At 35.2% G+C, this 14,366-nt stretch overlaps 3 protein-coding genes across 3 annotated transcripts; 1 reads left to right on the forward strand and 2 right to left on the reverse strand.

The window, feature by feature from the left end:
- On the reverse strand, window positions 1,252-2,397 carry LOC18592394. Its single transcript, XM_007019098.2, has 2 exons — window positions 2,318-2,397; window positions 1,252-1,960 (listed from the first exon to the last, which is right to left on the reverse strand). Exons 1-2 carry the CDS (start codon window positions 2,360-2,362, stop codon window positions 1,334-1,336), a joined length of 672 nt encoding a protein of 223 aa, XP_007019160.1. The 5' UTR covers window positions 2,363-2,397; the 3' UTR covers window positions 1,252-1,333.
- Window positions 6,166-8,648, reverse strand: LOC18592396. The gene has a single exon (XM_007019100.2). It carries the CDS (start codon window positions 8,496-8,498, stop codon window positions 6,366-6,368), a length of 2,133 nt encoding a protein of 710 aa, XP_007019162.2. The 5' UTR covers window positions 8,499-8,648; the 3' UTR covers window positions 6,166-6,365.
- On the forward strand, window positions 11,115-13,099 carry LOC18592397 (mitochondrial import receptor subunit TOM6 homolog). Its single transcript, XM_018126010.1, has 2 exons — window positions 11,115-11,527; window positions 12,877-13,099. The coding sequence occupies exon 1, from the start codon at window positions 11,340-11,342 to the stop codon at window positions 11,502-11,504; it is 165 nt and encodes a 54-aa protein (XP_017981499.1). The 5' UTR covers window positions 11,115-11,339; the 3' UTR covers window positions 11,505-11,527; window positions 12,877-13,099.

Raw genomic sequence — 14,366 nt, forward strand, 5'->3', positions numbered from 1 at the left:
TGCCAGCAACCCTGGAAGTGAGATGAGACTGACCTTCCAAACTCTGCCTCGCTAAATGAATAAACATCACTTTTCACTCTCAACTGCTATGGCGAATGAACAATTTTTCTTGAAAACAAGAATGTAGGGTTGGTTGGCATTGTTGGAAGGCTAGTCCCATATAAAGAATTCAAGATAAGAAACTGAAAATGGAATGAAAACTACCTTGATTGCTTTAGACTCTGGAATGCTAAGTGTTCCATCTGAGATTGTCTTTGATTTAGTTGGTGCAAAGGCAAACTTGATTGCTCTAGATTGTGAAATGTTAAGTGTTGATGCAGTGGTAGTATGTTCTGTTGAAGATTCTGAGATTGATGCCTTTGATTCAGTTGGTGCAATGGTGGTATCCAGTGATGCAGTGGCAGCTGCTGCTGGTGAATGTCCTTTAATAGCTTGAAGGATGCTGAGGATCGTTTTGTTTCAAGTTGGTTGCCGATTTTACTAATATTTCTAATGTTGTTGACAAAGAAGAGCACATTACTCCATAATCAAATTCAAGTGTTATTCATATAATAACTAATGAGTGTGTTTAGTGTTTAGAGTCTGCTATTAACCAAAAACTTAAAAAGCCTAGGGGGAAGAAAGGCAAGAAATATAATTGGAGTAGAAAAAAGAGTGATTTTAAAGATTGCTAGTGGTTTCATTTGTTCTCTTGAAATCAATTAAGAAGACGATAAGAGATGAAGCTAAGTCTTAAGATTTGAGAAGTTAGTAAACTGTTAAGTTTATCTTTAGAATTGGTTATCAATAAACTAATGGATCTAGAAATTAGAGAGGATTGGAATGGTCATTAAAGAAATCAGATGTCCTTTATTGTTGGGTATCTGAATTGCTAGCCCTCTATTGTTCCATGCTCAGTTTTGTTCCTACTTGGTCATGCCATGCTTTACTTTCATTAAGTTGTTCTCTTGTTTTTCCAAGGTTGATGACTTCAAAGTTTTTGCTCATCCTCACTTGGATGGTCCCCAAGGCTTCCTGTGGATTCTTCCATTGTTGGATATGCTTGGTATCTGGCGTGCATGGACTAGACTGCTTGTTATTGGCTATCGTCGTGCTGCTCCTTTTATAAGTTTGGCAATTTCTAAAAGCCTCCATGCACCACTCTTTAACAGAAATATATATATGCTTCTAAGATTAAAAGATGGATATAAAGCTGTAACTGATACAAACTTGCAAAAAATAAAAAAAAATAAAAAGGAAAAAACCCGAAACAATAGTTCCTAAAGAACATGGAAAGTTGTATAGCTAGTTCACTTTTCTTTCTCTTTTACCAGATGCATCGCTGCTAGGTGGATCAGGGCGAACGTGGTATCTTGACATAAGTATTCCGAGAAGTTGCCCTGGTTTTTGCATAACTGATTATCCTGACGAGGAGGAATGTGAGGGCCATGAGGGTGAACATGATTATACCAAAGCAGCTAGGACTTACATAAGGCCACAAGATATGGTCAAAAGGACAATCGCTCTCGTAAAGAGTCTTGCGCAAGTAAATATTAATCTGCCAAAACAATACAGCACCCAACAAATAGAATAAGCAACGTCCGGCAGCAGCAGGAGATATACTAGGGAACCAAGCTGGAGTTGCAATTTTTTTCTTCTCTCCATCACCACCCAAAACCAGCTTGAGAATTTCAGGCAAGAACAAACTAATGGCCATGTCAGCCACTAGGAAAGAGAATCCAATGCCACTGACATGAAGAAGACCAAGGCAGAAGCCCATGTTGACTAGGCGTCGCACTTTATCGCCTTCAGGCTGATCAGATGTTTTAAAGTTTAGTGGGATAAAGTCCAACCAGACTATCGCACATACCAACGGAATAACATAAATTGAAACGATGACAATTCCATACGACCAAGATGGTAGCTCCAGGTCCAACTTCGAAGCTTCTTTTTGCTTGGAGGAATTTCTGCTCATTTTGCCCTTGGGGAGAAAACAAAAATAGCATAAGGAATAAATTCATTTATTTAAGGAATTAAGGAATTTTGAAGCATATATTATTAATTATTCACTATTGAATTTACTTAATTAATTTCATTATTTACTTCTTCAATCTTCTGACCAGATTTACTGCTTCTTTTGTTTGGGTTAAAGATCAAAGTAATTGACTAATTTATGTAGAAATAATTAATAGATATCTACAATTCCTTACTTGACTCAATCATGGGCAAATCTAAAAAGACAATCCCTTTAGACAAATTTACTCTACCTATGGCAATTGAAAAATACATACATATATTTATATATATACCTGAAGAACAAAGAAGATTAAATATATACCTGGGCAAGGCTAGAAGAAGGAAGCAACGGTTCTTTGAGAGTCATAGCTGACCACCGAAAGGCGGGTGAAACAATCTCCAATTTCTTTTCGTTGGTGCTAATCACACAGGCTAGAAGCAGCCCCTTTTTATAATGTGTTAGGGGTCATGATGTCGAGTCTCAACTAGGTTTCGGATGAATGTTTTTTGATTGGTTGGAGAAGAAATCTTGTTAGACAAGTCTTCCAAGTGAAAAGGAATTCTTTTGTGGGTAATTAAATTAGTGAGTCTGAATATAAAGAGGTCCCAATATATATAAGAATTGGTTGGATTTACGAGTAGTCGAACCAGAGTACATTTCTATGTAGGTGTTTGTGTTGGGTTTAGGTTTGGTGAGTGAATGAGTATTTTTCTTTTTTAAAAAAAGTGTATAAAATGGTTATTTCTTTTTATAATAGATGTAAGTAAATCGATATGTCAAATAAATTATTATTTCTCGTGTGTGTCATTGATTTTACTCTCTTTGTTTAGATGATTAAATAGAAGTTTGTCAGTGTCTTTTGGCAGAGCCCATGCCCTCGACCAAGTAAAAGTCTTTGATTCAGTACGAGATTTTTCATATTAAAAGTTAATTGAGTAAGTACTTTTTTTAAAAAATAAAAATAATATATTTATGTTAAAATAACGCATAAAAATAAAATTCGTATAATATTATTTATTGTTCAATTGGAACACTTAATAAGTTAGGTCGAAGAAAAAGCTTGTAGTTAAGTGCAAGACTATGCATAGTCATTGGCCAAAAGAAGCTATGCTCATTCCCTGTCGTCACGTTTTTTGTGAGATTGCAGTACTGTCATGTTAACTGTTAAGATCTTGGGACTGCGATCGGCTTATTCTGTTGATGAATTCTGGTTTCAGCTACCATTCCAATTAGATCAACTTGAGGATGATCAAATCCCAGATGACTACAAACATGGAGTTAATGACCCTTCTTTGCAGGCCCCATTTCTTTGTTGCCAACTTGCAATGCTTTGATTGATCTCCACCAGCCCGATTCCCTGAGACTCAATGCAATATATAAGAAGAAACTGTTCCAGCAGTCGTCTTATCTCCGGTCTGGCGGCCAACCAGTCCGGGAATCGGTCAAGTACGAGTGTATCATGGACATCTTGGACTTCACGGAGTCCCATGTTGAGTGATGAACACAACGTGAATAGGAGCAAGTTCCTGATTGCTGTGACATTCGGAGCGTTAAGATATGGTGATGAGATACATTAAGAGGATAATGCAGATGGAGACACAACGGAAGTTAACCAGATTAGGTTTGTCCCGGCTGGTAAGTCAGCCATTGAAGCCTTGGAGAGGGTTTCTGGCTTGGGCAGCAATGAATGTGTAATTTGACTAGGAGTTAATTTTGCGAAGGAAAAGGAAGCTAAGCGAATGCCCTGTGGCCGTATATCATGGAGATCGCTATGTCATGGTTGATGAATCATGAATGTTATGTTATTAATTCAGTAAACCCACAAGACTTTTGAGTTAAGATTATAAGCTTGAGCATATTTTATGTTTTGTTTTGTTGGTGTAAATGGAGATTAGTTAGAATTCAAATGAATTGATAAAATTGATTTTAAAACTAGATTTTGTAAATTTTAATTTTAAAATTTATTGGGTTGTGCATGTCAAAGGGGATTATGTGAATAGTCTGATACAAAGTTATTTAGCTTAGAACATTATTTTTACAAAAAGTAAATTATAAAAAATTTAAATTCTTTTGATAAATAATAAAAACTTAAAGTGTGTATATTATTTTTCTGAAATTTCTATTTAGAACACAACATTTCTTTTATTTTTTATTTTTTTGCTTTTGTTTTGCCTGTCATTGTGCGGCAAAATAGTTGCCGGGAAGTTCTCGCAAGTGTCTCTTTCATTAAAAATACAATTTTTTAATTAAAGTACTTATATGTCTTAAACATATTTTTATATGTGACAAAACATAATTTTTGAATAAAAATATTATTTTTATAATTATTTTATATAAAAAAATTATTTGAGATATAATCTTTGAGTAACAACATGAAAACATAACTTTTCATATTAAAACATGTGTAAAGATACTTTTCAATTGTTTCATAATTTTAAAATTTAAAATATTTTTTTAAATATTACTTTATTTATGTAACTTTTTAATTGATGTGTCTTTTTAATAATTATAACTTTTTATATGAAAAAACATACAATTTTTCATTCGAAAAGATATAATCTTTTATTTTAAAAATATATCAATATATTTAAAGCTTTTTTAGTCTGATTTTTTTTAACTTAAAAGTTATTATAAAGCTTTTATAAAAAATAATAACTTTTAAAATTAAGTTAAAATTGTTTGATAAATTTTCTTTTATAAGTTTTTTTTTATAAATTATAATTTTGGTTAAAATTATCGTAAATGGTATTTTTTTGAGAGGATAATATTATAATTATTTTTAACAGATAATGATATTTTTGAAAAAAAAAGACTCTTGTATTTAAAAAAAAAAAAGGAGAAAGCTCCTTACAGGAACTTTTTCTAAAGCTTTTTTATTTAAATTTTATTATTTAAAAAAAAAATTTGTTGAAATTTTTTTTAAAATTTATTTTTGATCTGATTTTTACTTTTAAAAAATAAATAAACTAAAAAAAAATCAAATCAAACAAGCACTTAATGTAAATTTTCGATAATCTCTTATTTCCTGGTTTAGAACAGTTTAATATTTTTCCTCTTTGAAATATAGCAGGTAGAACAAATTTTGCTTTTTCCTTTTCCCCGTTAAGAAGAGCATAACTTTGCTTGTCTCTGTCCTTTTCAAGAGCAGGGGCCCATTTACTCATTAGTTTCTCAACAACATGTACACAAAAAATAAAATCAAAACTCATCAGAGTAAGAGCATGCTTAATCTTATTTTTTTGTTAATTTAAAAATTATTATTAAACTCTTATAAAAAATAATAACTTTTAAAATTAAGTTAAAACTGTTTGATAAACTATTTAACAAAATAAATTATATAAACCCTAATTTCGATTAAAATTACCATAAAGAGTATTCATGTCATCTTTAATCACCTAATAAGTTATATGTAATGTTTCAAGTTTATATATAATTTCAGATGTTAAAATTGAAAAAATTAATAAAAAAAGAACAACTCTCAAACTTGTATAGTAACAATAGTATTAGATTTTTGTTGATCTAACAAGTAATTGGACCATGATACTTCAATTTCTCAAAAAAAAGAGAAAAGAAGAAACAATGTATTTAACATTAAAATCTTTTTTGGTGAAATTTTTTTTAAATAGTATCTGAATGCAGTTTTGAATTTAAAATTTTTTTCTCTTAATCTTTGTAAGAACAAAAAAATTCTAGATTTTGATATTCTGTTATTGAGTCTTTTATTTTTTTATTAGTTTTTGTAGAGAGGGGTAGAGAAAAGGAAAATCGTGATTTACGTTGGAGAATGATAATTTGTAGAGGGAAGTGGAGGAGAGAGAGATTAATTGATAAAGAGATATTTCTTAAAAAATTAATTTGTTTTTAAAAGAAGAGAAGAGAAAACTCCTCTCTAGAGCTTTTTTTTAAACTCTTTTTTTTTTAATTTTATTCTTTAAAAAAAGTTACTTTTTTTTTTAAAATTTTTTCAAAAAATCATATTTGACGTGACTTTTATTTTTAAAAGATAGATAAGTTGAAAAAAAATCAAGCCAAACAAGTACTAAATAGATTCTTTCTTTTTTGGGCTCCAAGTTTTAATGCTGACCCAAATTTGGCCTGTTTATGTTTTTTTCAGCTAAGAATAGCACAGAGTTTTGCTTGTGTTCCTTTCAGGACCCAACACACACACAAAACTAAAAAAGGAGTTGATTACATAAGATAGTTATATGACCATGGGGACACAAGCTCATTATTTTTCTCAACTATATTACACAAAAAAAGCACCAAAGAATTACAAATATTTCAATGGTGCCCAAAACTATTTCCATCAAACAAATTTACAATACCTAAACACATAATTATTCTATTTATATGCAAGAAAAGCTTGGAATCAGGCACCGCACTGAGGCTTGGCTGACCCCAGTGGTTCCACCCTAGTCCCACGGCCTGGCATTTCATTGAGCCAATGACAATCCTCAAAAGCACAATAGGGCCTCTTTGGCCCCTCCACATCCACCGGATTAATGTAAGATGGAGCCCACGTCGGGGTCCCATCTTCATAAGAATTGTGAGTCAGCCTCTTCAAATCAGAGCCGTCCAATTTTATCGTGAATATCTCACCGTAAGGTTGATAGTGATGTGGGTTTGAGATTGGCTCAGCTGATATCCCCGCAAAATCCGAAGTAAATACCACATACGTTCCATCCGGACTAAATGACGGGTGGTTGGCCCGCCCGGCTGACCCGCTCTTAACCAACCTCCTTAAACCTGTGCCATTCGGGTGGATCAGATACAACTCGAAACTCCCTGAACCCGGGTTGTCTCGATCCGAAGCAAAAGCGATCCAATCACCGTCCGGTGACCAATTACACATCGTATCCGTCCACGGGCCCTCCGTTAATCTCCAGAGCCCGCCCGCCTCCCCTTCAATCGCATCCATTATATATAAGTTCTTGTGACCCGTGCGACCCGACCTGAACACAATCCATTTTCCGTCGGGTGACGGCGAGGGGAATGCGTTATTTTTACCACCAATGGTCAACCTCTTAAAATTTGATTGGTCAACATCATCAACGTTGATGGCTACAATATCAACCTCGGTTATCTCACTTGCAAACTCCGGTCCAGCGCTGGTGTATACAATTCCTTTACGAATCGGGTCCCAAGCGGTTGCAAAAGCATTCAAGGGGAAAGCCTGGCGAAGGTTCGAACCATCCCGGTTCACGACATAAACACCCGGGAAATCCACGTAGGCTATACGGTCACCCGCCGGTGAGAAAGAAGGGAATGAACCGTCGACTCTGAAAAGAGAGAGATTTGGTACTGGGCTTCGAACGTTTTCAAGCAATAATTGGGGACTTTTTCCTCCATTACTTTCACCCCTACACTTATGGTACCCAACTCGGGCTGAGTCAGGTGATATAAACGGATTTAAGTGGTGAGTTGTAGGAGAAACATGCCGAGTTAGCTCAATAAACTCGTTTTTAACAAGGTCAAACAGCTCTATATGGCGAAAACTCGAATTGGGTCTTCTCGTAGCTACTGCTATGAACTTATGATTACCTGGGGAAGTAGCTGGCGTGAACGCGTGCATACCCGGTGGTGTGACTCGTTCAATCGTCACTGACTCAGTAGAAACCAGTTTACCTTTAGGCAAAATCGCTCTATAAACACTTATCCACTGGTCTTCACTTGTCCTGTGGAAATACAGAGTCGAGTCATCAACCCAACATGGCCACCCACCGTGTTCAACAACCTTTACTCTCTGAGACCCATCCCCAGTCAAGAAAACATAAATATCAGTACTCAGTTCTTCCACTTCCCCATCCCACCCTTTGCTTCCATACGAAGCCACAGCTGTCCAAACCCCAGAAGGAGACACGGCGGGACTAAAATCGGCGATTCCATAAGGAGTGAGTCGCCGAGTAACACCAGTTCCCAACTGAGTCGAGTATACAGCAGCCCAACTCGTTCTCGGCTCACCGGGGTCCTCATGAGTTGACACGTAAATCAAATTCTCCCCACTCAAACTCGGCCTATCTTTCATCGAAATCCGATTCTTGCTTTCTTCTAAACCCAACAAAGGAGCTTGAACTCGGACAGGAATTTCAAGGGCCGATCTTGATCTGGTGCTTCGCGGCGCACCGTGATAAAGTGCGTCGTAGTAAATATTTGACATCCCTTTTCGTTCCGTAACGTAGATGAGCTGGAGCGGCGACGGAGCTTGTGGACCCGGAGGATGAAGGAGGCTTCGATTGTGGAGGAGCGAGAGGATGGAGGACGATGAGGCCGACGGAAAGTGGCCGTTGAAATTAACGGATTCACCGTCGGTAATCTGAAGTTCGTTAGAAGGGTTTGGTGGATCCAAAGTTGGGAGAGTGAAGATGTCCCAAGCATAATCTGATCTGCCAAGTGTAGTAAAAACTATGCTGCCGCTTCTGCTTCGAGGTTCATGCTCCGCCGCCGTACACAGCAAGGTGAAGAAGAAAAGGAGAAAGAAACTGAAAAGTGCTTTGGCTTTCATGGTGTTGCTTCGATGGAGCTGGTCTCTGAGTGGCACTAGATGAGACTTGGATGGGCTTTAGGGAGATGAGTTTTTATGTTGTAAGGGATGACGTGGTGTGAAGATTGGTGGACCCGCTTCTTTTATTATCGTGACACGTGGGAGTAGAATGAAGCACTAGATTCGTGATTATTTTATTAGTGGGATCCTACTTGAGGACTTTTGCCAATGGCAGTGGCTGTAGTGAATTTTTATCCACACAAAAGTATTTGCCCATTTGGATGATATTGATAGGACAGGATTGACTTTTTAAATCTTTGGGTATTTATTTATTTATTTACTAAAAAACAAAATCTTTGGGCATTCTTTGTCAATCCAGCAGTTGGACTTTGAGAACTGTATAATTTAAGAGAGTTGGGGCCCAATTTGTGAGGGTAGGAAAGAACAGCCTATTCCCCTAACAGTTTCTTTGTTTAGCTCAATAGAGAAGAATGCATTCGTAACCAGGAGACACAGAAAAGACAAAGGTTGCTAGCGTTTTCTAAGCTGCATGAAGAGCAGAATCTTCGAGGAGTTGCTCATAGTATGAAACTTCTTGAGCAAGCAGTAAAGCCTTTTGGTACATTTCTTTGTACATCCTTTAGCTAAAATTGTAGTGAAATTGCTTGAAAGGAGTTCATTATACTACCTGCATTTCTCTTCATATAGCTTTCTCTAAATGCTCTTTTTGACATGGTTCAAATCTTTCATCCCAACATTGAAGGATTCCGTAAGTCATTCAATGGCAGAGTTTGATGCATCCTCTTCAGAATATTAAGCTAGGTTCAAACTTGCCCCTCTTCCTCTATGAAGGAAATACTTTCGGAAGGAGAGATGCCAGCAACGTTAAGATCAATCTCCATGATAGCAACCCTACCCATAATCCCATCTTCTTCAGAAAATTTAGGCTTAGGAAGGCCCACATATTCACAAACTTCAAACAGGGCAAGTTTTCTAGACCTTTCAAGATCCCAAGGTAAAAAAATTAAACAGAGAGAATTGACATGAATATAATCTTACACCAACTTATGGCTTCTCGAGAACAAAAAAGAACACGTTCAAAGTACTACACACTTATGCAACCATAATTAGATTAAAGCATGGTCACGGAGAACAAAAAGGAACACCTTCACAGTACTACACCCTTATACAGTCATATGGTTTCGACAGAATGGTAAGAGCATGGTCTAAAAGCATAATGAAAAATATCATTTCTAATGAACAACAACCAATTCGCCTCTCTTCAAACCTAGGCCAAATTTATCATTCGGCTTATGTACCAAGAACACAACATCCTTTTTTGAAAAATTAGCATGCCATTGTAATACAAGTATCAAGCAATGTGAATTTTAGTGTCATAAATTCAATGATCATACTCTTGAACATTCTTACCAGCCATGTATGTGGCCAATAGTAAAATCGTGAATTCATTACTTCTTAAAAATAAAAAGAACATGTTCACAGTGATGAATATACCAGTTCAAACAATCATTCTTTAGACAAAAGGTGATTGAAAGCAAAGAAAAAACATAGGAAAAACAGCAAGGAAATCGCTTAACTAATCAATTCACCTAACTTTAAATCTGGTAAAAAGTTCTAATATTTTAAAGACATAAGCATGCCATTGGTATTCAAGGGTCACATATTCTTATCTTAAATACTTTCTCATAATGATCATGCTCTTGAAGATCCCTACCAATCATGTTATGCTTAAAAGTGGGATAATGCCAACACATACTAGTTCAACCACTATTTATTTTTTAGACGAAAAGGTGATCAAAAGCATGAGCAAGAATAGGTAAAACAGCAAGCATATTACTTTACTAACCAAATGAACCTTACTTTAAAGCTAGTTGAAATTTCTTATCTAGGTGCTGTACTCAAAGGACAAACTTTGTTTTAAGGATCCTAAGCAAATCACAGAAATTATGCAGGCCTAAACTACAAATCAATGGCACATCTATAACAAAAATGACCAATTGCGAAAATTCACACCCAAAGAATTCAGAACAGACGAACAAAATCACACTCAAAATATTCAAAACAAACACGAAAACATTTTAAAGGGCCAGCAAAATTTTCGAGTTAAATCTGTCCAAGGCAAGTGTAATGGTAAAAAAATGAAAATAAATAAATAAATAAAGCAAATTGCTGAGAATAATAAAAGCACCCATGTGGCATAACAAAGAATTGAAGTAAAAATCTAAAAAAAAAAAAAAACATCGCATGAAACCACTAAAAAGCCGCCATGCAAGCCCTCCAAAAAGAACAATAAAGCAAATGAAAATGAAAACAAAATAAAGGAATTGAGTCGAAGATAGTCAAGAGGGAAGCAAGATTTCAAGAGAGAGAGAGCGAAGCGAAAATGGAATGGTAGATAATGGGGATTTGGTGCGGTGGTTTTCGGGGAAGAGAGGGAATTTCGTGAGGGAGAAAAAAAGAGTCAGCGAATAAATACCTAATAAAGTTTATCAAAACGTAGTCGTTTTGCATCAGAAGTTGGGTTGGGAGAAAATAATCGCCAGGCTGGCCAAAAAAAAAAGCCCAGCCACGCGCTTGAAGGGGAGGATGCGACATGCGAGCATCCTCTTATTCTCTCTCTCTCTCTCTCTCTCTCTCCTCCTCACACCTGCCTCACTCCTTCTCTCTCTAGAGCAAACCCTACCTCCACTGCCGCCACACTCCTCCGCCGGCCGGTCCAGCCAAAACGCCAAAAGCCACCAGATTGAAAAATCGAACCATAAAATACCAGAAAAGCCAGGTGCAGCTTGGGTTTCAGCTTCTTTCTAATCGAGAGCAAGCAGATATCAAATAAGAGCAGAGATGTTTCCAGGAATGTTCATGCGCAAACCAGACAAGGCGGCGGCCTTGAAGCAGCTGAAGGTACACGTGGCTATGTTTGGGGTGTGGGTAGCTGTGGTTCGTGTCACTCCTTACATTCTTCATTACCTCTCTGATGACAAGGAAGAGCTCAAGCTCGAGTTCTAGATTCCTCCTCTCTTTCTTTTCAGGTAGTTTAAAGACTTAGATTTTATTTGCTTTTTATTATTACCACAATCATTTTTCTTGTAGTAGGATTAGTTCTGGGAACTGGGTTTATTTGCTATGCGGGTTTTTTCAGATACGAATTATATTATCTGGGTTGAATACCATTTTTCGAAATTTTCGTGTGTGAAATCACTGAAATGTATTTTATGTAGCAAAGCAACAACCAAACACAGCCTTAGAATTTGTATGCTCAAGACGTGTTGAGGGAGGTAATTTATCTAAGGAGTGGTGCCAATGGAATGAGAGGTTTTAAACATGGCTAATTTGATGTGTTTGAAAGTTTTTGTAAATAGTTCTATTCAAGAAGGCGAGAAAACTTTGGAATGGATTAGCAATTAAGACTTTCAATGGATTGTAAAAAAAGTAAAAAGAGTGATAGAGTAAAAGCATCCTCTTTGTCCCTAGGAAGTTATTTGGGAAAGATGTATAGTATTTGGAGGAGGATGCCTTGTCATTAGGGTTTGAGGTGGACTACCCTCCATGATGGGGCTCTTTTAATTTCCTGAATGTCATTTTTATTAAATGTTGGAAGCAGGTTCATTGGCTTGAGATGGTTTCTTTTATTAGCAACAATTTGGAGTACACCAATCTAATTTGATTTCCTTATGGTTACTATTAAATTTTGTTATAGTAGCACTGAAAGTCAGTCTTCATATCCATTTGCTTAATACTGTTCCTTAATGCCTTTCCCCTGGCAAATATAAGAGTAGAAATGTAGAATGACATATACATGACTGATTATTTTGCTAACTTGCATAGCTGTAAATGCATCCAGTTTGGTTGATCAGTGTTTTCATGGTTTTTTAGAACTTTCTTTTTTTCGTTTTGTTCCAAAAAGTTATCATCGTTAAAAGTACTCAATTGTTCTTCAGTTTCCATGTCAGAAAATTACGTAACGCACTATTTTTTCTTTATGATGCCTTGCCAGTATTAGTGACAACTATTATGGTTGTAATTCAAATAGATTCTGTTTTTTCATTTTTTGCTGTGATCTTTGCATTGGATAATGAGAACAAGTGCACCTTCCAGCGATAGCTTGTAAATTGCATTTAGTGGTTGAGAAAACAGATTGCTTCATATGGTAGCTATAGGAATCATGCAGTAGCCAGATACTGCCTTTATTCCTGTTGTGTTACTTGATTACGGTGATGCCACTAGCTAGTGGAAGGCTCTTTGGTTGTCTTCTATATGATGAATTATTGTTAGAAGTAGTCATTTCAGTTCTTAGCCAGCATTTCTCCCTCATTCACTTTACCGGCATTTTGTTTGGTTGTGTTTGTTGCTGATTTTTCCTTGTTTTGTGGTGCACTAGGTTACAAGGAGAGAATTCGATTGGGATGTAAAAGAGTTTCAAGTTCCTGATTCCTTTTCAGCCTGCTTAAGTGTGAGGCCATGGTGTTGTCACATTAGGTTATATTTGCATTTGCTTTGATCATGCTTGTTAGATTTTTTACTGAAATGGAGGATTGAGTTCTTCCATATTATGTCATGACGGTTATATCTAATTGAATATACCTTTGAATATCTTGCTAGTATCACCATGCCATAATTTCCTTAGGCAGGAATTGGGAAATTTTTCTTTCTCTTCTGCCATTCCCTCAAATTATTGAATAACCAATGATTTTGTTTTATTCCTTGGCTTTGATTGAGGGAAATTATTGCCAAATTTGAAACGAGGTTTGGACTGGGGATCACCATGACAAAATAGCCGCTACTCTAGTTTAGTGAAAGCTCTGTTCAGCCTTCTGCTGCAATGTCCTCATCGACATGCATCTAGGTATCTGTTGGTATTTGAGGAAGTGATAGCACTTGATGCAGTAATGGACCAAATTTGTAGAGGCCAAGTTCTCTAAGAAGCCTAGGACCCGAGCAACAGATAATTCCATAAACAAAATTTGGATGTTTCCGCTTGCCGTTGCTGCATTGAATAAGAGAGTAATGTATCAATTGACAAGTTTTGAGTAAAATGTTTGGGTGTTGTTTTAGTACCAATTAATCCAACACATTCCGTATCGGTCCTGTGTTCAGAATTTTTAATGAATTTTCTCCTTCAAATTGCATAAATCCGAATCGGCTGAAATATTTTCACTTGGAAGTATGAGAATCTCCTAAATTGGGCTTAGAGATATGCCATTTTAGGTTATTTTGTCTTTGGACAAAAATATTATTAAATTGTAATAAAAGGTATATTTATGTTTTGGTGAAAATATTATTTATTATAATAGAGGGTTCTTTTTTTTTTGATGAAAAATATTTTTAAATTATAATAAAGCATATTTTTGTATTTGGGTGAAAATATTATTAAATTATAATAAAGGGTAGATTTATTTTGATGAAAATATTATTAAATTATAATAAAGGGTAGATTTATTTTGATGAAAATATTATTAAATTATAATAAAAGGTAATTTTATCTTTTGATATAAATATTATTAAATTATAATAAAAGGTATTTTTATTTTTTTATAAAACAAATTTTAAATTTTAATAATTAATTTTTTATTTTTTCTATTAATTTTTTAATTTATTGTAAATTATTCTTACCCACTAAACATCCAAATAATATCATAATGAAAATTTCTTTTTGTAAACCAAAGTTACATAATAATTATTTTATTTTATTTTCACATAATAGCTATTTCATTCCTCTTATATTTAATTTGGTGAACCAAACTTGGTATTCATCCTTAATTCTCAATCATGACGGGACAAGATATTAATGGAAAAATTAGAGAAAAAATCATTTGATTATTGAACTCTACTTCATGTTTTTCTTATAATTTGTTGTTATTAACATAAATT

The sequence above is a fragment of the Theobroma cacao genome, chromosome 8, assembly GCF_000208745.1.
Source record: "Theobroma cacao cultivar B97-61/B2 chromosome 8, Criollo_cocoa_genome_V2, whole genome shotgun sequence".
NCBI classification, from domain to species: Eukaryota; Viridiplantae; Streptophyta; class Magnoliopsida; order Malvales; family Malvaceae; genus Theobroma; species Theobroma cacao.

Coding starts and splice junctions, on each gene's coding strand:
- LOC18592394 (XM_007019098.2), bottom strand. CDS start 2,362: ATGACTCTCAAAGAACCGTTGCTTCCTTCTTCTAGCCTTGCCCAG. Junction 1,961..2,317: donor CTTCTTCTAGCCTTGCCCAG/GTATATATTTAA, acceptor TTTCTCCCCAAG/GGCAAAATGAGCAGAAATTC.
- LOC18592397 (XM_018126010.1), top strand. CDS start 11,340: ATGTTTCCAGGAATGTTCATGCGCAAACCAGACAAGGCGGCGGCCTTG.
- LOC18592396 (XM_007019100.2), bottom strand. CDS start 8,498: ATGAAAGCCAAAGCACTTTTCAGTTTCTTTCTCCTTTTCTTCTTCACC.